Here is a 25,580-nt window from a genome sequence, read left to right as displayed (position 1 = left end):
AGAGAGGAATTGGATGTGGGGTATGAAGGACAGATTGCAGTACAAGTGTAACTCCTAGGCAGTGGACTTGGGGTGATGGGGAGATAGTGGTGTCGCCAACAGTGATAGTAAAGTTAGAAATTGGAGTAGAATTAGATGGGGGTATTAGAAGAAGCTCAGTCTTGGACATGTTGATTTTTAGGTTGTGAGAGGCCATCCAGGAAGAAATGCCAGATAAGCAGTCGCTGATGTGGGAAAGGACAGAAGGGGAGAGTGCAGGGGTGGATAGGTAGATCTGAGTAGACGTTTAGGGTTTGAGGAGTGAGACGATATAAGAGAAGAGAAGTAGTTTTGCTTGGCTAAGTGAAGGGCAGAGGAGTAAGAATAAACAATGAACTTATAGTGGAGGAAGTTGGGTTCAGAGCAGGATTTCCTCCAGGTACGTTCAGCAGCATGGGAGCATTTTTGTAGATAGCGTGTTTGCTGAGAGTGCCAGGGCTGGAGCTGACGACGTGGGGTTTTGCGTATTTGTGGAGGAGCAAGGGTGTCAAGTGCAAAGGAGAGAGTATTGTTATAGTGGTTTGTAGCAAGGTCAGGGCAGGATACCGTGGAAGTGTGGGGGAGCCATTTTTGAATAAGGTTGGAAATTTGGAGAGGATCCACAGTGTGCAGATTTCTACAGGTGCGGGGGCGAGGGGGGAGAAATAGGTTTAGCATGTACATTAAGATTATAGCTGAGATGGGAAATGGGCGACAGGTGACATCAGAAAGGAAGCAGCGGTTGAAGAATACCAGATCAATAGAGTGTCTGTCGCGGTGAGTAGGGTGGATTGTGAGAGACCAAAGGAGTTTGTGAGTGAGAGGGCCAGATGGGTTATCAATGGGGATGTTGAAGTCCCCTAGGATTAGAGCAGTTGTATGTGTACAGAGAAAGTGAGAAAGCCAGGCAGCAAAGTTGTCAAGGAATTGGGAGGTTGGTCCAGGGGGGCTATAGATAACTGCAACATTTATGAACTTTTTATGAACTTTTATTTATGTACTTTTATGTCTCAAATTCATGACTTTATTTTTGTGTTTATAATGACTTTAAATATACAAAATAAATCTTTAAACAGAGTTTTATAGCTGAATTTCATTAACTTTATATTCTTTGTGACACATAAACTTATTTTGCATATTCGGGAGGATAGTCATTCAAATATTTATTTAAATATCCTTTAAAATTTTATTTATCAGAAGTCCTGGAAAAGCTGATTTAGCGCTCCTTTTTTTATCACTTTTTGTACTCTTAGCTAGTATGGAACAACCATTAAAGCCTATATATAAATATATATATATATATATATATATATATATATATATATATATATATATATATATATATATATATATTTTGCAGAGGCATAAGACCAAAAAAACTATTTATGTAAGAACTTACCTGATAAATTCATTTCTTTCATATTGGCAAGAGTCCATGAGCTACTGACGTATGGGATATACAATCGTACCAGGAGGGGCAAAGTTTCCCAAACCTCAAAATGCCTATAAATACACCCCTCACCACACCCACAATTCAGTTTAACTAATAGCCAAGTAGTGGGGTGATAGAAAAAATGAGTAAAAAGCATCCAAAAAGGAACTGGAAATAAAATTGTGCTTTATACAAAAAAACATAACCACCATAAAAAAGTGGGTCTCATGGACTCTTGCAATATGAAAGAAATTAATTTACCATGTAAGTTCTTACACAAATTATGTTTTCTTTCATGTAATTGGCAAGAGTCCATGAGCTATTGACGTATGGGATAGTAATACCCAAGAAGTGGAACTCCACAGAAGAGTCACTAGAGAGGGAGGGATAAAATAAAAACAGCCATTTTCCGCTGAAAAAAATTAAATCCACAACCGAAAAAATAAGTTTTTCTCATAATTGAAAAGAAAAAAACTTAAAACATAAGCAGAGGAATCAAACTGAAACAGCTGCCTGAAGAACCTTTCTACCAAAAACTGCTTCCGAAGAGGCAAATATATCAAAACGGTAAAATTTAGTTAATGTATGCAAAGAAGACCAAGTCGCTGCTTTGCAAATCTGATCAACTGAAGCTTCATTCTTAAAAGCCCACGAAGTGGAGACTGATCTAGCAAAAGGAGCTGTGAGTCTCTGAGGCGGGGCCTGACCCGACTCCAAATAAGCCTTATGAATCAAAAGCTTTAACCAAGATGCCAAGGAAATGGCAGAAGCTTTCTGACCTTTCCTAGACCCAGAGAAGACAACAAATAGACTAGAAGTCTTACTGAAATCTTTAGTAGCTTCAACATAATATTTCAAAGCTCTTACAACATCCAGAGAATGTAAGGATCTCTCCAAAGAATACTTAGGATTAGGACACAAAGAGGGAACAACAATTTCCCTATTAATGTTGTTAGAATTTACAACTTTAGGTAAAAATTTAAATGAAGTCTGCAAAACTGCCTTATCTTGATGAAAAATCAGAAAAAGGTGACTCACAAGAAAGAGCAAATAATTCAGAAACTCTTCTAGCAGAAGAGATGGCCAAAAGGAACAACACTTTCCAAGAAATTAGTTTAATATCCAAAGAATGCATAGACTCAAACGGAGGAGCCTGTAAAGCTTCAAAACCAAATTAAGACTCCAAGGAGGAAAGATTGATTTAATGACAGGCTTGATACGGACCAAAGCCTGAACAAAACAGTGAATATCAGGAAGCTTAGCAATCTTTTTGTGAAATAAAACAGAAAGAGCAGAGATTTGTCCCAAGGAACTTGCAGACAAACCTTTATCCAAACCATCCTGAAGAAACTGCAAAATTCTAGGAATTCTAAAATAATGCCAGGACAATTTATGAGAACACCATGAAATCTAAGTCTTCCAAACTCGATAATAAATCTTCCTAGAAACAGATTTACGAGCCTGTAACATAGTATCAATCACTGAGTCAGAGAAACCTCTATGACTAATCACTAAGCATTCAATTTCCATACCTTCAAATTCAATGATTTGAGATCCTGATGGAAAAACGGTCCTTGAGACAGAAGGTCTGGTTTTAAAGGAAGTGACCAAGGTTGACAACTGGACATCCGGACAAGGTCCGCATACCAGAACCTGTGAGGCCATGCTGGTGCTACCAGAAACACAAACAAATGTTCCATGATTATCTTGGAGATCACTCTTGGAAGAGGAACTAGAGGCAGGAAGATATAAGCAGGTTGGTAAAACCAAGGAACTGCTAACGCATCCATCGACTCTGCCTGAGGATCCCTGGACCTGGACAGGTACCTGGAAAGTTTCTTGTCTACATGGGAAGCCAACAAATCTATTTCTGGAAGACCTCACATCTGAACAATCTGAAAAAACACATCTGGATGGAGAGACCACTCCCCGGATGTAAAGTCTGACGGCTGAGATAATCCTCTTCTAAGTTGTCTACACCTGGGATATGTACCGCAGAAATTAGACAAGAGCTGGATTTTGCCCAAGAAAGTATCCAAGATAGTTCTTTCATAGCTAGGGGACTGCGAGTCCCACCCTGATGATTGACATATGCCACAGTTGTGATATTGTCTGTCTGAAAACAAACAAATGGTTCTCTCTTCAACAGAGGCCAAACCTGAAGAGCCCTGAAAATAGCACGGAATTCTAAAATATTGATTGGTAACCTCGCCTCTTGAGATTTCCAAACCCCTTGTGCTGTCAGAGATCCCCAGACAGCTTCCCAACCTGAAAGACTTGCATCTATTGTGATTACAGTCTAGTTGGTTGGACGAACAAAAGAGGCCCCTTGAATTATACGATGGTGATTTAACCACCAAGTCAGAGAAAGTTGAACATTGGGATTTAAGGATATTAATTGTGATATCTTTGTATAATCCCTGCACCACTGATTCAGCATACAAAGCTGGAGAGGTCTCATATGAAAATGAGCAAAGGGGATCAGTCATGAGACCTTAAACCTCCATGCACATAGCCACTGAAGGAAATGATTGAGACTGAAGGTTCTGACAGGCTGAAACCAATTTCATTTGTCTCTTTTCTGTTAGAGACAGAGTAATGGACACTGAATCTATCTGGAAACCTAAAAAGGTGACCCTTGTCTGAGGAATCAAGGAACTTTTTGGTAAATTGGTCCTCCAACTATGTTTTTGAAGAAACAACACTAGTTGATTCGTTTGAGATTCGGCAAAATGTAAAGACTGAGCTAGTACCAAGATATTGTCCAAATAATGAAACACTGCAATACCCTGTTCTCTGATTACAGAGAGTAGGGCATCGAGAACTATTGAAAAAATTCTTGGAGCTGTCACTAGGCCAAATGGAAGAGCGACAAATTGGTAATGCTTGTCTAGAAAAGAGAATCTCAGAAACAGATAGTGGTCTGGATGAATCGGAATATGAAGATATACATCCTGTAAGTCTATCGTGGACATATAATGACCTTGCTGAACAAAAGGCAGAATAGTCCTTATAGTCACCATTTTGAAAGTTGGCACTCTTACAAAACGCTTAAAAATCTTCAGATCCAGAACTGGCCGGAATTAATTTTCATTCTTTGGGACAATGAATAGATTTGAATAAAACCCCAGACCCTGTTCCTGAAACAGAACTGTTATAATTACCCCTGAAAGCTCTAGATCTGAAACACACTTCAGAAAAGCCTGAGCCTTCACTGAGTTTGCTGGAACGCATGAGAGAAAAAATCTCTCATAGGAGGTCTTACTCTGAATCCTATTTGATACCCTTGAGAGACAATGCTCTGAATCCATTGATTTTGGACAGAATCTGCCCAAATGTTTTGGAAAAATTTTAATCTGCCCCCACCAGCTGAGCTGGAATGAGGGCCGCACCTTTATGCAGACTTGGGGGCTGGCTTTGGTTTCTTAAAAGGCTTGGATTTATTCCAACTTGAAGAGTGTTTCCAATTGGAACCAGATTCTTTGGGGGAAGGTTTGGCTTTCTGTCCCTTATTTTGTCGAAAATAACAAAAACGATTAGAAGCTTTAGAAAAACTCCCTTCCCTCCAGTAACAGTTGAAATAATTGAATCCAACTGAGAACCAAATAAATTGTTACCTTGGAAAGAAAGAGATAGTAATCTCGACTTAGATACCATGTCAACATTCCAATATTTGAGCCACAAAGCTCTTCTAGCTAAAATATCTAAAGACATAGATTTAACATTAATTTTGATGATATCAAAAATAGCATCACAGATAAAATGATTAGTATGTTGAAGCAAGCTAGGCAATGCTAGGCAAATCAGGATCTGTTTCCTGTTGCACTAAACTTTCCAACCAAAAAGTTGATACAGCTGCAACATCAGCCACAGAAATGGCAGGCCTGAGAAGATAGCCAGAATATAAATAAGCTTTCCTTAGATAAGATTCAAGTTTCCTATCTAAAGGGTCCTTAAAGGAAGTACTATCTTCCATAGGGATAGTAGTACATTTGGCAAGAGTAGAGATAGCCCCATCCACTTTGGGGATTTTTCCCCAAAACTCCAATCTAATTCCTGCAAAGGATACCACTTTTTAAACCTAGCAGAAGGAATAAAAGAAGTACCAGGCCTATTCCATTCCTTTGAAATCATATCAGAAATAGCATCAGGAACTGGAAAACCTCTGGAGTAACCACAGGAGGTTTATAAACAGAATTTAAACGTTTACTAGTTTTAATATCAAGAGGACTAGTTTCCTCAATATCCAAAGTAATCAACATCTCTTTTAACAAGGAACGAATATACTCCATCTTAAAGAGATAAGTAGATTTGTCAGTGTCAATATCTGAGGTAGGATTTTCTGAATCAGATAGATTCTCATCAGAGGAGGATAAATCAGTATGTTGTCGGTCATTTGAAATGTCATCAACTTTACGAGAAGTTTTAAAAGACCTTTTACGTTTATTAGAAGGTGGAATAGCAGACAAAGCCTTCTGAATCGCATCAGCAATAAAATCTTTTATATTCACAGGGATATCATGTACTGATGGATACATTCTCTGCATGTAAAAGCTTATCATGACAACTGTTACATACTACCACTGGAGATATCATCTCTGCTAACTTACAACAGATACACTTATCTTTGGTAGAACTGTTATCAGGCAGCAGGAATCCAACAGTGGTTTCTGAGACAGGATCAGATTGAGACATCTTGCAAATGTAAGAGAAAAAACAACATATAAAGCAAAATTATCAATTTCCTAATATGGCAGTTTCAGGAATTGGAAAAAATGCAAACAGCATAGCCCTCTGAACATAGAAAAAGGCAAGAGGAATATAGGAAGTGGGGTTTAAATAATACAATTATTTGGCACCAAGTATGACGCGCAACGCAAAAATAATTTTTTTTGGTGCTAACAACATCGGGAAATGACACAACTCGCATCATGGCAGACACAATCTTGGCGTCAACTAAGACGCCAGAAATTGGCGAATTTGCATCACCGAACGTACCTTTGCGCCAAAAAAATTCTAGCGACAAGAATGACGCAATAAATATTAGCATTTTGTGGTCTCGCGAGCCTAATTTTGCCTGCGAAAATTAATGAAAACAGTCAATTTTGAAGAAAAAGACTATACTCCAGGTAAGAAAAAATAACTTCCTAAATATGTTTTCCCAATTTTGAAACTGATAGTCTGCAAAAGGAAATATACATAAACCTGACTCATGGCAAATATAAGTACAATACATATATTTAGAACTTTACATTAATACATAAAGTGCAAAACCATAGCTGAGAGTGTCTTAAGTAATGAAAACATACTTACCGAATGACACCCATCCACATATAGCAGATAGCCAAACCAGTACTGAAACAATTATCAGTAGAGGTAATGGAATATGAGAGTATATCGTCGATCTGAAAAGGGAGGTAGGAGATGAATCTCTACAACCGATAACAGAGAACCTATGAAAAGATTTCCCCGTGAGGAAAACCATAGAATTCAATAGGTGATACTCCCTTCACATCCCTCTGACATTCACTGTACTCTGAGAGGAATCGGACTTCAAAATGCTGAGAAGTGCATGTCAACGTAGAAATCTTAGCACAAACAAACTTACTTCACCACCTCCATAGGAGGCAACATTTGTAAAACTGAATTGTAGGTGTGGTGAGGGGTGTATTTACAGGCATTTTGAGGTTTGGGAAACTTTGCCCCACCTGGTAGGATTGTATATCCCATACGTCACTAGCTCATGGACTCCATGATTGCCAATTACAAGAAAGAAATTTAGTTTTGATTTTAAGTTTTGTTGGGTCATAGGATGTGTACCCAGTTCAGTTTGAGAGTGCAGCACAATTCTCTGTCTTGTATGTGTCTAGGGAAATTACAAAAGGCCTGTGTCACACTTGTTTGTTTTTGTTTGAAGGCATGCATTCTGTAGCTCTAGGTTAGAGACCCAGGGAGGAAGAGACCTTAATAATGTGATCATGGGCCTATCATTATTTGGCCAAATGCTGTAACTGATTCTTCCATTTTGCATAAATCTAGCTGTGTGCTTGCAAGAGAGTGCCAGACTTTCTGTGTTTTGTGTCAATAATTTAGTTTTTCCCTATGCACCCAGGATTGTCTGGGGGTTAACTGCATGAGTCTCTGAAAGCTGTGCAGCTGTCTGTGTGTGCTGGTGAGTATCCAGGGCTGGGAGTTTTGCAGGGTCATAGGATGTGTACCCAGTCCGGTTTGAGAGTGTGTATATATAAATATATAAACCCCTCCAAAAATGTCAACAAAATTAATACATTTAAGTGTATATTTTGACTTTCTTACCAAAACCTTCTTTTTTCCATTTTGCATAGTAATTTCAAAATTGAACTTCTTATCATCAATACAGGCTACAACTCTTACAGACTGTACCTGTTAGAAAGAATTCAAGTTAAGTCCTATTCCTTTTATATATAACAAGTATATGTATATAATTAACTTGTAGTATTTTGTGATATCAAATGGACGGTGAAAAAAACATTGCCGTATTTTATTTCACACAAAAACATATTAATGCAGGAGGCAAATACAAAATATTAAAAGGACATTGTCATGAGATGCAGGACATATGCAGGACACAGCAATGATGGTACAACTCTATTTTATTGCAGAGCATAGCAATACACATCTAGTCAGGTTGATTGTACTAAACTAACTGCGACACAGACACTGGACCTAAGCCCCGCCCCCAAACTAGTGACATCACATCCTGCTCTCATCACATCTTCCCTTTTTTCAAAGGCAAAGCATACATTTGCATATAACAAATAACAAGGTATACGAACAGAGTATACAACAACATTTTTTTTCTCTCGAACATTATATAAACAAAAAGGTTAGAAAACATAAACAAATAAATTACATCCTGACTTGGACATCGGGGTAGACTACCCTAGTCCACAGTGACCATGGGATTATTCTGCCCATACTTCCGGTCGCTGTTCTAGCTAAAGTCAGTCCCTATATCGGGCCGGAAGTTTCACCACTCTTCCGCTTGATGTAACTTTGCATGAACTGTCCTCTGATACAGAAGATGGTGAATTAGAGTCTGCTGGAGGCAAAGATATATCCCCGCTGTGATCTTGCTGAGGGGAAGGCACCTCTCTTAGAACAGGGGATCCCACCGGGGATGGTACTGAGGCATCCAGTTCCAGACTCTCAGGTACAGGCTGAAGATGTCTTCGGTTACGGCGTGTAACCGTCCCTCCCTCAGTAAGGACTGTATAAGACCTTGGTTCTGGAGAGCGGCCAACTACCGTAGCAGGCGTCTTCCATTTCTTCTCATCGTCCAGTTTAATTCTGACACTTTGGCCCGCTTTCAGTTCCTGTAAAGGCCTGACAGAATGTCTCCTGTCGTAGAAGAAACGATAACCCTTTTTGGCCTCTTCATCCCTCCTAAGGACTTCGTCCCGAGGAACAGGGCCAGGCGGCTTGAAGACACCCACTGAGGGTAAAGTAGTGCGAATCTGGCGTCCTAGCATCAGCTGTGCCGGGCTGAACCCAGTGGCTTGAATGGGCGTCGCCCTGTATGACAAGAGGGCTAGGTACGGCTCAGATTGCTTTAGAATGAATTTTGTTGTTTGAACTGCCCTCTCAGCCATTCCGTTGGCTTGCGGATAATGTGGACTTGATGTGGAATGTACAAAATCATATTCCCTGCTGAAAGCACTGAACTCTGTAGAAGCGAACTGCATACCATTATCACTCACCAGCTCCATTGGAATGCCCCAGCGGGCGAACAAGCTCTTCAGGCGAATGATAACGGCCTGACTTGTGATATCATTCAGGGGTGCAATTTTCAAATACCTGGAATAGTAGTCGATCACAACAAGGAACTTTTTCCTGTGCAGTTCACACAAATCAGCAGCTATTTTCTGCCACGGCCCCGCAGGCAGCGGAGTAGAAATCAAGGGCTCCCTTCTCTGAGTAGGCCTGCGTTCCTGGCAAAAGGCACATTTAGACACGTGATTTGCAATGTCGGAGCTGATCCCAGGCCACCACACAGCTGTAGCTGCCCTTTCTCTGCACTTTGTAATGCCTAAGTGGCCATCGTGAATCCTGTTTAACATCTCTTTCCTCATGCTGACAGGAATTACAATGCGGTCTTGGAAGAGCACCAACCCCTCCAGCTCCGTGAGCTGCGACCTCTCTGGCTGGTAAGCACTTAAAGACATAACTTTATAACCTCTTGCAGATCTGTGTCCAAATATGTCTCTTTCTTTATCTCTTCCAGTTTCCTTGAAGAAATGAACTTAGAGGCCAGAACTGAATCAACATACACTTCCACATCCGATTCTGTGGAGGATTCTTCAGCAGCAGCCAGCAGGAGCCTGGATAGTGTATCTGCCACAACCAGTTGTTTCCCCGGCACATGCACTGCCTGGACATTGAACCTGAGCAGTCTCATTAAAAGTCTCTGGCAAGTCAAGGGTGTTTTGTCAATGTCATAAGAGTTGATTAGAGGGACTAGCGGTTTATGGTCAGTTTCCAGACTAAATTTCTCCAAACCCACTAGATAACGCTGCAAGCGCTCACAGGCCCAAACTGCAGCCAGGCACTCTTTCTAAATTTGAGCGTATTTTGACTCTGCAGCCGTCAGTCACTTCAACAACCTCTTCAATAACCCCCATAGACTTCATGCGCATAAGCTCTTTCTCCACTTGAGGCATGAGCGGGAACGGAATTCTACGGGGAGTAGAAATACTGTATGGGACTGCGTCACCTTTAAGTGCTATATGGACTGGTTTGCAATTCAGTAGGCCCAACTCGCCAAACATATCTTCGGAAATCTCATTCACTCTGGCCACGAGGCCCAAGTCGCAGGCTGCTTTTCTGCTCAATAAATTGTTAACACACTGACCTCGAATCACATGCACCCACATGGTGAACTTTCTTTGCTTGTACTCACAGCTGGCAAGAAATTTCCCCACACAATCAATGCGGCCACCAGGACTATGGACATTTGTAGTAACCTTCGCCAGCTGGGGCTGTCGAGGCAGTTTCATAAATTCAGCAAAAGACATTACAGTGATATCTGCTCCTGTGTCAATCTTAAAATCAACTTTGTCTCCCATTACAGTAAAAGTCACTTTCCAATCATCCTCTGAGCTTGTCCGTTCCACAACAGACCCTACAAAAGGCACTTCTTGACCCTCCTGGTCACTGTCCACCTGCATCTCCTTAATGTATTCAGTTTTACACACCACTTCAAAATGGCCCATTCTGTTACATTTTCTGCATCTTTTATCTCTGGCCGGGCATATAACACTCTGATCATGGGCCCGGTAGCACCGTGTGCATCGGGCATGTTGCACCCATCCACTTCTAGGCCTTTCCAGTACTTTAGATCTACCGCTCACACTGTGCCTTTCACTAGCAGTTTTCCTAGACTGTTGCACTTCATCCACAATACTCTCAGACCTCAGATCAGCACTTTGCTTTTTCACCAGTTCACTCTGGCGGGCCATCCTAATAGCCCCATCTAACGTTAAATCAGGCTCTAACTGCAGCTTCAGTGAGACTTCAGCATCTGCAATCCCAATAACTATTCTGTCTCTGATTTGCTCTTCTTTAGCAACACCAAACTCACAGAATTCAGCTAGTTCATACAGGCTGCGCACAAATGACTCCACAGATTCTCCCACACGCTGATTACGTTTGTGAAAACAAGCTCTCTCATGAATCACATTTCTTTTGGGCACAAAGTGGGCACTGAGTTTATCCATAACTATATCAAAGTTAAATTCTTCCCCTTCTTGGAAAGTAAAAGCATTGAACACTGGTTCCACATCTTTCCCCATAGAGTATAAAAGAGAATTAACTTGTACTTCACCACTCTCCTTGTTCAGTTTGGAAGCAATCCTGAAGCACTGAAACCGCTGACACCATGTGGGCCAAGCTGCAGGCTGAGAAAAGTCAAAAGGCTCAGGTGGGGTAAACTTCGACATCGTCATCATCAGAAACAGAAGCGTAGTCCAGAACTTGACACCATGTCATGAGATGCAGGACATATACAGGACACAGCAATGATGGTACAACTCTATTTTATTGCAGAGCATAGCAATACACATCTAGTCAGGTTGATTGTACTAAACTAACTGCGACACAGACACCGGACCTAAGCCCTGCCCCCAAACTAGTGACATCACATCCTGCTCTCATCACAGACATGAAACGCAAAAATGATTCTTTCATGATTCAGACAGAACCTACATTTTTAAAAGTGTTTCTAATACACTTCTATTATCAAATGTACTTTGTGCTAATTGTAATATTTGCTGAAGAGCATACCAGGGTAGCTAGCACACATTTGTCTGGTGAACTACATCTAGGGCTCTTGCAAATATGTTACATCGTTACAAGTATTCTTGCAAAACCGCTACCATATAATGCTCCAGACAGGTGCACTCCCTGAGCCTAACGACCTGCTTTTCAACAAAGGATACCAAAAAAAAAAGTAAAACGTTCACATTTACTTCTATATTATCAATTTTGCTTAATTCTCTTGGAATCCTTAATTGAAAGAGCAGCAATGCACTACTGGGAACTGGCTGAATACAACGGTAAGCCAATGACAACAGGTATATTTATGCAGCAACCAATCAGAAGCTTGCTCCCAACTCCTAAGCCTCCCTAGGTATGCTTTTCAACAAAGGATACTAAAAGAACAAAGCAAATTAGATAACAGAAGTAAATTGCAAAGTTGTTTAAAATTGCATGTTTAATCGGAATCATGAAAGAAAAAGTTTGGGTTTCATATTTAATTTCAGTTCTTTAATCTGCCTTCCAGCGGCGTGCTCTCGTGAAATTCTGAAATATGCATTGGCTAAAAATGCGGCCACAATAATATATGGGAGTAATTTAAAATACAGCATATGAGGTGCTCTGTGACATATTTGGAAAATTTTAATGACATCATGAAAATGTTTTAAGTATATATATGTACAGTATATATATATATATATATATATATATATATATATATATTGTATTTGTTTTTTTGTTTTTTTTGCTTACTCCTTATTTCTAATTTAGGGCTTGATGTTTAAAGGATCTTCAGACGAGAAATAGTCTTTTTTTTGTATTGCCTGTCTCGCAATCCGTGCATCTGGCGATATTTTATAAAATAGTGGGCTGACCCTTTCTGTCCTGATGTGCGTTCCATAGGAAACAATAGGGATTGCTGCATGAACAAAAATCTGCCCACATTGCCAGTGAACTTGGATATTGGCAGTGGAGAGGGGAAGTGTATTCAAGGCATGTTTACTATAACATATACTGTGCATTCACTAAAAATAAAAATGGTTTCTGTGTAGTATCAGTTAAAATAATGCAAATGTAAACTAAGTTTCACTGTACTTTCAGTAGATTTTAGGGCAATTTTCCTAAACCATTGATGGGAAAGGACCTTTTACCTGTGCATTTTTTAATAAAGTGAGTGACTAAAATGTGTGCACATTTTATTCTTGAGTGTAGTCAAACTTGAAAATGTTGTAATGGTAATAACACATACACAAACACAGAAATACACACAGGAATAGTCACATTCACAGATACACAAAAGCATTGACACACACAAATAAACTCACAGACACACGCAGAAACACACACACACAGACATACTTGCACAGAGGCACTCACACGGAAACACACACATACATATACACTTACAGACACACTGACATATAGTACACACACACAGACACACTTGCACAGAGGCACTCACATGAAAACACACACTCACACACATATACACTTACAGACACACACACACAGAAACACACACTCACATACATATACACTTACAGACACACTGACATACAGTACACACATACATACTTGCACAGAGACACTCACACGGAAACACACACTCACATACATATACACTTACAAACACTGACATACAGTACACACAGACATACTTGCACAGAGGCACTCACACGGAAACACACACTCACATACATATACACTTACAGACACACACTGACATACAGTACACACAGACATACTTGCACAGAGGCACTAACACAGAAACACACACTCACATACATATACACTTACAGACAAACACTGACAAAAAGTACACACAGACATACTTGCACAGAGGCACTCACACAGAAACACACACTCACATACATATACACTTACAGACACACACTGACATACAGTACACACAGACATACTTGCACAGAGGCACTAACACGGAAAGACACACTCACGTACATATACACTTACAGACACACACTGACATACAGTACACACAGACACACTTGCACAGAGGCACTCACACAGAAACAGACACTCACAGATCCCAGTAAACATTTTTATGGTGGTGAATGAGTAATCCCTCCTTAACACACAGAGCTGATGAACCCATGTTAGCATGGCTCTAGGGTCTGGGCCCCCTGGCCCGATGGGCCCTTAATGCCACATACCCATTTCACCCCTTGATAGGGGTCCTGTGTATATACTACACAAAAAATACATACATTGTTTTTTTAGCCAGAGCAGCATGCCTGTCCCTGTATCTCCAATTTCCACCTAAGCAGATAAATTTCATATTTTAGATTAACAAGGATACTAAGGGCTTGATGATCTAAAGTGCTCTACCCAGATGAAATGATTTAAAATGCTTTTCCAGCGCTGCAAGATCCCTCACAAGATTCTAAGGGTTAGATTATGAGTGGAGTGCTATTTATCCCTCCCGCCTGCGCGCTAACTGCGCTCAACTTTGGCTTTTTGACCGCATCGAATGCTGCGTGTATTACAAGTTGTAAGTAAAAACTCGCGCGCTAACCAGATGGTCAAAAAGCTAAAGTTACAATATGCAAAAATGCGCAAAAAGTGGGGAAAAAAACACCCAACAACCTGATTGTGTTTTCTCAAGTGCGCTAATCCGACATAAAATATTAATATTTCACATTCCAACATAGCAGAATATGTTCTATTTATTCATAAATACATATTTAAATATATATATAAAATGCGTTTTTTTGGTGAAATATATTTCTACACCTTTTACATAAAGGTATACATATATACAGATATACCGTATATAGGAATATCTATTTATAAATGCATAGACCATGTTTCCTTATGTAAAGAACATTGGAATGTCAAATATTTACAGTAAATACACGGTTAAACACTTTATTAAATATAAATATGTCATAAATATGAGTCTTCAGCTACATGACTGCAAAGGGCTCCAATGCACTTATAAATATATCTATATATGTATATATATATATATATATATATATATACAGTGGGGCAAAAAGTATTTAGTCAGCCACCAATTGTGCAAGTTCTCCCACTTAAGAAGATGAGAGAGGCCTGTAATTTTCATCATAGGTATACCTCAACTATGAGAGACAAAATGTGGAAACAAATCCAGACAATCACATTGTCTGATTTGGAAAGAATTTATTTGCAAATTATGGTGGAAAATAAGTATTTGGTCAATATCAAAAGTTCATCTCAATACTTTGTTATATTCCTTTGTTGGCAATGACAGAGGTCAAACATTTTCTGTAAGTCTTCACAAGGTTGTCACACACTGTTGCTGGTATGTTGGCCCATTCCTGCATGCAGATCTCCTCCAGAGCAGTGATGTTTTGGGGCTGTCGCTGGGCAACACAGACTTTCAACTCCCTCCAAAGGTTTTCTATGGGGTTGAGATCTGGAGACTGGCTAGGCCACTCCAGGACCTTGAAATGCTTCTTACGAAGCCACTCCTTCGTTGCCCAGGCGGTGTGTTTGGGATCATTGTCATGCTGAAAGACCCAGCCATGTTTCATCTTCAATGCCCTTGCTGATGGAAGGAGGTTTGCACTCAAAATCTCACGATACATGGCCCCATTCATTCTTTCAGATACACGGATCAGTCATCCTATTCCCTTTGCAGAGATACAGCCCCAAAGCATGATGTTGCCACCCCCATGTTTCACAGTAGGTATGGTGTTCTTTGGTTGCAACTCAGCATTCTCTCTCCTCCAAACACAACGAGTTGTGTTTCTACCAAACAGTTCTACTTTGGTTTCATCTGACCATATGACATTCTCCTAATCCGCTTCTGGATCATCCAAATGCTCTCTAGCATACTTCAGACGGGCCCTGACATGTACTGATTAAGCAGAGGGACACGTCTGGCACTGCAGGATCTGAGTCCCTGGCGGCATAGTGTGTTACTGATGGTAGCCTTTGTTACGTTGGTCCCAGCTCTCTGCAGGTCATTCACTAGGTCCGCCCATGTGGTTCTGGGATGTTTGCTCACCGTTCTTGTGATCATTGTGACTCCACGGGGTGAGATCTTGCGTGGAGCCCCAGATCGAGGGAGATTATCAGTGGTCTTGTATGTCTTCCATTTTCTAATTATTGCTCCCACAGTTGATTTCTTCACACCAAGCTGCTTGCCTATTGCAGATTCAGTCTTCCCAGCCTGGTGCAGGCCTACAATTTTGTTTCTGGTGTCCTTCGACAGCTCTTTGGTCTTCACCATAGTGGAGTTTGACTGTTTGAGGTTGTGGACAGGTGTCTTTTATACTGATAACAAGTTCAAACAGGTGCCATTAATACAGGTAATGAGTGGAGGACAGAGGAGCCTCTTAAAGAAGAAGATACAGGTCTGTGAGAGCCAGAAATCTTGCTTGTTTGTAGGTGACCAAATACTTATTTTTCACCATAATATGCAAATAAATTCTTTCCAAATCAAACAATGTGATTGTCTGGATTAGTTTCCACATTTTGTCTCTCATAGTTGAGGTATACCTATGATTAAAATTACAGGCCTCTCTCATCTTCTTAAGTCGGAGAACTTGCACAATTGGTGGCTGACTAAATACTTTTTTGCCCCACTGTATGTATGTGTTTACTTGTATATATGTATCTGTGAATACATATATACACATACATATATCTATATATATATATATATATATGTATACATATTTAGACATGTATATGTATGTATTTCTACGTTGCCTTTTACAGTCCGATTTTTTTCTGAGACCTCATATCTTTGAGCCCTTATAACTTTTGATTGGAATTTTTTTTTAAATAATTTTTATCAGATGGTGTTATTATGAGTGTAACTATACTTTTTAATGTATGTTAATGTGTTTTGTGCAACTTTTTATTCAAGCATAACAATTTTAGTTGCACTTTAGCAAACTTACTTTCTACTTGTAGTAGGGGCGCTAGCTCTGACCTTCGCAAGCACCCACGATAAAACCGATATCACTTGTGCGCAACAGTTAATCTGGCTCTCAAAAGGCAGATTTTGCTATACTTCTCCAAGGGGTGTTCATTTGTATATTGTACATAGAACATGTATATTTATATGCATCTTTTACAAATTACATTGCACTTTGCATTTGTTTTATGTAAAATAAAATTGCCAGCTTCATAAAGTGGGAGGAACAGGGAAGTATTACTCACAATTCTCATACTATGCTCTAAAGCATTTTATGCCTTTACATTTCACTGATTTATCGTGACAGCTGTATGCAGATGAAATTTGCTGTAAATTCACAATACACTTATTTAACTGACAGAAAAGTAATGTATACTAAAATAAAAGCAAATTTAACATAAACTGTATTGTAAACTTTTCAGTTTAATTTGTATTTGCTGCAAACTTAGAATTCATATCAGTGTCAGGTGCTCACCTATTTAAGGGACATGAAACACAAACTTTTTCTTTCATGATTCAGATAGAGCACACAATTTTAAACAACTTTCCAATTTACTTCTATTATCTAATTTGCTTTGTTATTTTAGTAGCCTTTTTTTTTAAAAGCATACCTAGGTAGGCTGAGGAGCTGCAATACAGAACTGGGAGCTAGCTGCTGATTAGCGACTGAACACTTATGTCTCCCGTCACTGGCTTACCCAATGTGTTCAGCTATCTCTTAGTAGTGCTTTGCTGCTCCTTCAATAAATAAAAACAAAGAGAATAAAGTAAATCAGTAGGGTTGTTTACGCTCTATCTGAATCATGAAACAAATTTGGGTTCTATGTCCCTTTATCTTCAAACCCCTGTTAGATTCTGTTTCTCAGAGAGCTTTTTTACTTTCTATGGACACAATGATTAAAGATTCTGCAGTTTGTAGAAAACGTATAGTGCAGACTTCACAGGGGCTGGACTCACTGAAAAGGGTGGAACCTGGAAGTCCAAGAGAGATGAGAGATTTCTTCCATAGAAAGTGTTGAGGCTCAGGTGAGCATCAGACACTGATATAATTTCTCATTTGCAGCAAATATAAATCAAAATTAAATGTTTTCACTACAATTTAACTTACATTTGTCTCTAGTTTAGTATACATTATTTTTCTGCCAGTTAAATAAGTGGATTGTGAATTTTGTGCAAACAGTAAAATGCTTAAAGCATATTATGAGAATTATGAGAGAAAATCAGACACACCCTGGGAAGTTCCCTGTCCCTCCCACTTTCTGAAACTGTATGTTAATTATTACAAATGCAATATAAGGGCAATGTAATTTGTAAAAGATACACATAAATATACAAAGTATGATCCTAATTTGTTAACATAACACAGAAACTTTGAAAACATATTAAAAATTTGTAAAATCACTGCTATATCTAAATGCATTAAAATACAAAATAGAAAGTGCTACTTACTTACTTAAATGTAATAAAACTTAAAGGACTCAAACTGAAGTGTAAAGTAATATACATTACAAAGCACAAAGTATAAGTGTAACAAAACTTTCATGTCATAGAGTACTATATTGCACTGGGCTTGTCTTTCCCGCATATACAGAAATTCAGAGAACATCCATGAGAGAAGAATAACAAAATCTACTTGTATAGAATCTTAAGACAGAACTTGTTTGAGAGGAGAGCTTTATGGGAGGCATCTCTCATCTCTCTGAGACTTCCAGGTTCCGGGGAGAGTTCGGCCCCTGTAAAGTCTGCACTATAATTTCTTTCCAAGATGGAAAATAGTTAAGAATAAAGAAAATGAGACAATAGTAGTAAATTGGGAAGTTTGGGTTTTATGTCTATTTGAACTTGAAAAAAGTAAAAAAAAAAAATTGCAAAACAAAACAGGTTGAGGTGTTGGGTAAGAGATATATTTTAGGCAAGGGGAATTAAGGTAAGGTGTGGTGGGTGGGTGTTTTTATTCCAATCCAATGTGTATGAATCTAGTGTGTATGTATGTGAGTTAAATATAACATGTACAAGTAAACTAATATAAAAAGTGCATAGGAAAAAAAGCAAAAACTATCACTCTTACACTTCCATTAACTCCTGCCCATACTAATCTCTTACAAATAGAGCTGGCAACTGTATCTTCCTTGTGGTAATGATCAGGGTCAGAGCTTTGCTTGAGAAAGTACTATTTTATAGAGGGTAATTTGCACAACCAGAATTAGAAACGGAGAAATAACTTTAGTGCTGATTATATCAGCTCCATCATGTAAAAAAAAATAACAGATTTTTTAAAAAAAACCAGAAACAGTATGAATTTAACACGACTGGTATTAGGTCTATGTAGTAAATAAATTATTTAGGAAAAAATTACTCGTATGCTGTTGTTGACCATGTTTGCTATAAAAAAAGATATATTTAACTAAAGTTATTTTCTGAAAGTGTTCGTTTAAATGAAAAGACAACCTAATATTTATGTGGGTAACTCACAAAACAAATAATGAGTAAAAAAAAACTAGAAAACAAAATCAGCACAAAGAAAATATATATATATATTTTTTTTATTTTATTATTATTTGGAATATTATAGACCCCTTTGTTTAAAAGATCCCGTTAAATATTACAATATAACTATTTTATAAGCAATAAAACCAAAGTATTGGCACATTGTGCTAAGAGATTGGTCATACTTACCAAGTATATGTAATATTGACCTCGAAGACATGACTAGAAAATTATTATTGAACAGGTTAGTAATGTTGTACCAAATACATACTTGAGTATCAGTTACAAGATAAAGAATAAATGCAAAATCTTATACACAGACCATTTTAGTTATAAAAGTGCACAGGCTTATGGATCAATTCAAGAAAAACATGGATTACTTTAAAGGGACAGTCTAGTCAAAACGAAACTTTCATGATTTAGATAGGGCATGCAATTTAAAACAACTTTACAATTTACTTTTATCATGAAATTTGATTTGTTCTCTTGGTATTCTTTGATGAAAACTAAACATAGGAAGGCACATATGCTAATTTCTAAGTCCTTAAAGGCCCCCTTATCTCAGTGCACTTGGACAGTTTTTCACAGCTTGATAGTACAAATTCATGTGTCTCATATAAATAACAGTGTGCTCACTCCGTGGAGTTATTTATGAGTCAGCGCTGATTAGCTAAAAGGCAAGCCTGTCAAAAGAACTAAGGTTAAAGGGCTGTTTACAGAGGCTTAGATACATGGTAATCACAGAGGTAAAATGTATATTAATATAACCATGTTGGTGATACAAAACTGGGGAATAAGTAATAAAGGGATTATCTATCGGCTAGATTTAGAGTTTTGTCGGTAAGGATCCGCGTAGCCGCACCATAAAAATAACTCTGGTATTGAGAGTCCACATAAAGGCTGCGTTAGGCTCCAAAAAAGGAGCGTAGAGCATATTTAACGCAGCTTCAACTCTCGATACCAGAGTTGCTTACGGACGCGGCCAGCCTCAAAAACGTGCTCGTGCACGATTCCCCCATAGGAAACAATGGGGCTGTTTGAGCTGAAAAAAAAACCTAACACCTGCAAAAAAGCCGCATTCAGCTCCTAACGCAGCCCCATTGTTTGCTATGGGGAAACACTTCCTACGTCTGCACCTAACACCCTAACATGTACCCCAAGTCTAAACACCCCTAACCTTACACTTATTAACCCCTAATCTGCCGCCCCCGCTATCGCTGACCCCTGCATATTATTTTTAACCCCTAATCTGCCGCTCCGTAAACCGCCGCTACTTACATTATCCCTATGTACCCCTAATCTGCTGCCCCTAACACCGCCGACCCCTATATTATATTTATTAACCCCTAATCTGCCCCCCACAACGTCGCCTCCACCTGCCTACACTTATTAACCCCTAATCTGCCGAGCGGACCGCACCGCTATTATAATAAAGTTATTAACCCCTAATCCGCCTCACTAACCCTATAATAAAAAGTATTAATCCCTAATCTGCCCTCCCTAACATCGCCGACACCTAACTTCAATTATTAACCCCTAATCTGCCGACTGGAGCTCACCGCTACTCTAATAAATGTATTAACCCCTAAAGCTAAGTCTAACCCTAACACTAACACCCCCCTAAGTTAAATATAATTTAAATCTAACGAAATTAATTAACTCTTATTAAATAAATTATTCCTATTTAAAGCTAAATACTTACCTGTAAAATAAACCCTAATATAGCTACAATATAAATTATAATTATATTGTAGCTATTTTAGGATTAATATTTATTTTACAGGCAACTTTGTATTTATTTTAAACAGGTACAATAGCTATTAAATAGTTAAGAACTATTTAATAGTTACCTAGTTAAAATAATTACAAATTACCTGTAAAATAAATCCTAACCTAAGTTACAATTAAACCTAACACTACACTAGCAATAAATAAATTAAATAAAATACCTATAATTATCTACAATTAAACCTAACACTACACTATCAATAAATAAATTAAATACAATTCCTACAAATAACTACAATGAAATAAACTAACTAAAGTACAAAAAATAAAAAAGAACTAAGTTACAAAAAATAAAAAAATATTTACAAACATAAGAAAAATATTACAACAATTTGAAACTAATTACACCTACTCTAAGCCCCCTAATAAAATAACAAAGCCCCCCAAAATAAAAAAATGCCCTACCCTATTCTAAATTACTAAAGTTCAAAGCTCTTTTACCTTACCAGCCCTGAACAGGGCCCTTTGCGGGGCATGCCCCAAGAAGTTCAGCTCTTTTGCCTGTAAAAAAAAACATACAATACCCCCCCCCCAACATTACAATCGGATTGAACTTGATTCAGCCAATCGGATTGAACTTGATTCTGATTGGCTGATTCCATCAGCCAATCAGAATATTCCTACCTTAATTCCGATTGGCCAATATCAGCCAATCGGAATTCGAGGGACGCCATATTGGATGACGTCATTTCAAGGAACCGTCATTCGTCGTTCAGTCGTCGGCCAGGATGAATGTTCCGCGTCGGAGGTCTTCAGGATCCTGCCGCTCCGCTCCGGATGGATGACGATAGAAGATCCCGCTTGGATGAAGACTTCAATCGGATGGAAGACCTCTTCTGCCCAGCTTGGATGAAGACTTCAGCCGGATCATGGACCTCTTCAGCTCCCGCTTGGATGATGACTTCAGCCGGATCATGGACCTCTTCAGCCCCCCGCTTGGGCTTGGATCAGGACATCGGAGGAGCTCTTCTGGACCGATCGGTGAACCTGGTATGGTGAAGATAAGGTAGGAAGATCTTCAGGGGCTTAGTGTTAGGTTTATTTAAGGGGGGTTTGGGTTAGATTAGGGGTATGTGGGTGGTGGGTTGTAATGTTGGGGGGGGTATTGTATGTTTTTTTTACAGGCAAAAGAGCTGAACTTCTTGGGGCATGCCCCGCAAAGGGCCCTGTTCAGGGCTGGTAAGGTAAAAGAGCTTTGAACTTTAGTAATTTAGAATAGGGTAGGGCATTTTTTTATTTTGGGGGGCTTTGTTATTTTATTAGGGGGCTTAGAGTAGGTGTAATTAGTTTAAAATTGTTGTAATATTTTTCTTATGTTTGTAAATATTTTTTTATTTTTTGTAACAGTTCTTTTTTATTTTTTGTACTTTAGTTAGTTTATTTCATTGTAGTTATTTGTAGGTATTGTATTTAATTAATCTATTGATAGTGTAGTGTTAGGTTTAATTGTAGGTAATTGTAGGTATTTAATGTAATTTATTTATTGCTAGTGTAGTGTTAGGTTTAATTGTAACTTAGGTTAGAATTTATTTTACAGGTAAATTTGTAATTATTTTAACTAGGTAGCTATTAAATAGTTCTTAACTATTTAATAGCTATTGTACCTGGTTAAAATAAATACAAAGTTACCTGTAAAATAAATATAAATCCTAAAATAGCTATAATATAATTATAATTTATATTGTAGCTATATTAGGATTTATTTAACAGGTAAGTATTTAGCTTTAAATAGGAATAATTTATTTAATAAGAGTTAATTAATTTCGTTAGATTTAAATTATATTTAACTTAGGGGGGTGTTAGTGTTAGGGTTAGACTTAGCTTTAGGGGTTAATACATTTATTAGAATAGCGGTGAGCTCCGGTCGGCAGATTAGGGGTTAATGTTTGAAGTTAGGTGTCGGCGATGTTAGGGATGGCAGATTAGGGGTTAATACTATTTATTATAGGGTTAGTGAGGCGGATTAGGGGTTAATAACTTTATTATAATAGCGGTGCGGTCCGCTCGGCAGATTAGGGGTTAATAAGTGTAGGTAGGTGGAGGCGACGTTGAGGGCGGCAGATTAGGTGTTAATAAATATAATATAGGGGTCGGCGGTGTTAGGGGCAGCAGATTAGGGGTACATAGCTATAATGTAGGTGGCGGCGCTTTGCGGTCAGCAGATTAGGGGTTAATTTTTGTAGGTAGCTGGCGGCGACGTTGTGGGGGCAGATTAGGGGTTAATAAATATAATACAGGGGTCGGCGGTGTTAGGGGCAGCAGATTAGGGGTACATAAGTATAACGTAGGTGGCGGTCGGCAGATTAGGGGTTAAAAAAATTTAATTGAGTGGCGGCGATGTGGGGGGACCTCGGTTTAGGGGTACATAGGTAGTTTATGGGTGTTAGAGTACAGTAGTTATGAGCTTTATGAACCGGCGTTAGCCCAGAAAGCTATTAACTACTGACTTTTTTCTGCAGATAGAGTTTTGTCGTTAGAATTCTAACGCTCACTTCAGACACGACTCTAAATACCGGAGTTAGAAAAATCCCATTGAAAAGATAGGATACGCAATTGACGTAAGGGGATCTGCGGTATGGAAAAGTCGCGGCTGAAAAGTGAGCGTTAGACCCATTTTTGAGTGACTCCAAATACCGGAGGTAGCCTAAAACCAGCGTTAGGAGCCTCTAACGCTGGTTTTCACGGCTACCGCCAAACTCCAAATCTAGGCCTATGTTTTTAAACAACAACAATTCTAGACAGTCCCTTTAATAACATTAGGAAAAACCAACATTACATCATACTTTTCAAGATTTATCTGGCAATATAATATTTTTACTGTCAGTTTGTTTTTGTTAATACAAAATTAATATATATAAAAATAATAATATAATAATCTACCTAATAATATAATTATAGATATTAATCTTTTTGTTTTTGCTGTTGTTTTTTTCTGATAAAATAAATAATAGCACATTTATTTTTAATGTCAATTTTTATTTATTTCTGTTGTTGTCATTTTGAAGAGAAGAAAGGAAACCTGGCACCAGAACTAAATGATAATTGGGCATGACCTATAAGTAATATAAATTATACTATTACAGGTGAAACTCGAAAAATTAGAATATCATGCAAAAGTTCATTTATTTCACTAATGCAACTTAAAAAGGTGAAACTAATATATGAGATAGACTCATTACATGCAAAGGAAGATAGTTCAAGCCGTGATTTGTCATAATTGTGATGATTATGGCTTACAGCTCATGAAAACCCCAAATCCACAATCTCAGAAAATTAGAATATTACATGCAATCAATAAAACAAGGATTGTACATAGAACAATATCGGACCTCTGAAAAGTATAAGCATGCATACTGTATGTACTCAGTACTTGGTTTGGGCCCCTTTTGCAGCAATTACTGCCTCAATGCGGCGTGGCATGGAAGCTATCAGCCTGTGGCACTGCTGAGATGTAATGGAAGACCAGGATGCTTCAATAGCAGCCTTCAGCTCTTCTGCATTGTTTGGTCTCATGTCTCTCATCTTTCTCTTGGCAATACCCCATAGATTTTCTATGGGGTTCAGGTCAGGCGAGTTTGCTGGCCAATCAAGCACAATAATCCCACGGTCATTGAACCAGGTTTTGGTGCTTTTGGCAGTGTGGGCAGGTGCCAAGTCCTGCTGGAAAATGAAGTCAACATCCCCATAGAGGTTGTCTGCGGAAGGAAGCATGAAGTGCTCCAAAATCTCCTGGTAGAGGGCTGCGTTGACCCTGGACTTAATGAAGCACAGTGGACCAACACCAGCATATGACATGGCTCCCCAAATCAACACAGACTGTGGAAACTTCACACTGGACTTCAAGCATCTTGCATTGTGTGCCTCTCCATTCTTCCTCCATACTCTGGGTCCTTGGTTTCCAAATGAGATGCAAAATTTGCTCTCATCAGAAAAGAGGACTTTGGACCACTGAGCAACAGACCAGGTCTGTTTTTCTTTAGCCCAGGTAAGAAGCTTCTGACGTTGTTTGTTGTTTAGGAGTGGCTTGACAAGAGGAATACGACATTTGAAGCCCATGTCCAGGATCCGTCTGTGTGTGGTGGGGGCTCTTGTGAAAGTCCCCAACACTTTTGAATGGCCTTTTCCTGACAATCCTCTCCAGGCTGCAGTCATCCCTGCTGCTTGTTCACCTTTTTCTTCCATACTTTTCCCTTCCACATAACTTTCTATTAATGTGCTTTGATACAGCACTTTGGGAACATCCAACTTCTTTTGCAATTACCTTTTGAGGCTTTTTTTTGAGGTGTCAATCATGGTTTTCTGCAAAACTGTCAGGTCAGCAGTCTTTCCCATGATTGTGATTCCTACTGAACCAGACTGAGAGACCATTTAAAGGCTCAGGAACCCTTTGCAGGTGTTATGGCTTAATTAGCTGATTAGAGTGGGACACTTTGAGCCTAGAATATTGCACCTTTTCACAATATTCTAATTTTCTGAGATTGTGGATTTGGTGTTTTCATGAGCTGTAAGCCATAATCATCACAATTATGAATTACGGCTTGAACTATCTTGCTTTGCATGTAATGAGTCTATCTCATATATTAGTTTCACCTTTTAAGTTGCATTAGTGAAATAAATGAACTTTTGCATGAT

General features: G+C 38.7%; 1 protein-coding gene across 6 annotated transcripts in view; it reads right to left on the bottom strand.

Moving 5' to 3' along the window:
- Window positions 1-25,580, bottom strand: part of LOC128653928 (uncharacterized) — a 155,520-nt gene that overhangs the window by 71,930 nt on the left and 58,010 nt on the right. For 4 of the 6 annotated variants that reach the window (XM_053707543.1, XM_053707519.1, XM_053707505.1 and 1 more), the window contains exons 3-4: window positions 19,350-19,382; window positions 7,766-7,852 (exon numbers count right to left, since the gene is read on the bottom strand). The exons of 1 other annotated variant lie outside the window; for it this stretch is intronic. In XM_053707543.1, coding sequence (XP_053563518.1) covers window positions 7,766-7,852; window positions 19,350-19,382 — 120 coding nt within the window. The remainder of the gene's footprint in view (window positions 1-7,765; window positions 7,853-19,349; window positions 19,383-25,580) is intronic. One more of the 6 variants, XM_053707528.1, reaches the window with a different exon arrangement.

This window comes from Bombina bombina, chromosome 1, assembly GCF_027579735.1.
Source record: "Bombina bombina isolate aBomBom1 chromosome 1, aBomBom1.pri, whole genome shotgun sequence".
NCBI classification, from domain to species: domain Eukaryota; kingdom Metazoa; phylum Chordata; class Amphibia; order Anura; family Bombinatoridae; genus Bombina; species Bombina bombina.
This window is presented reverse-complemented; position numbering and strand designations above follow the sequence as displayed.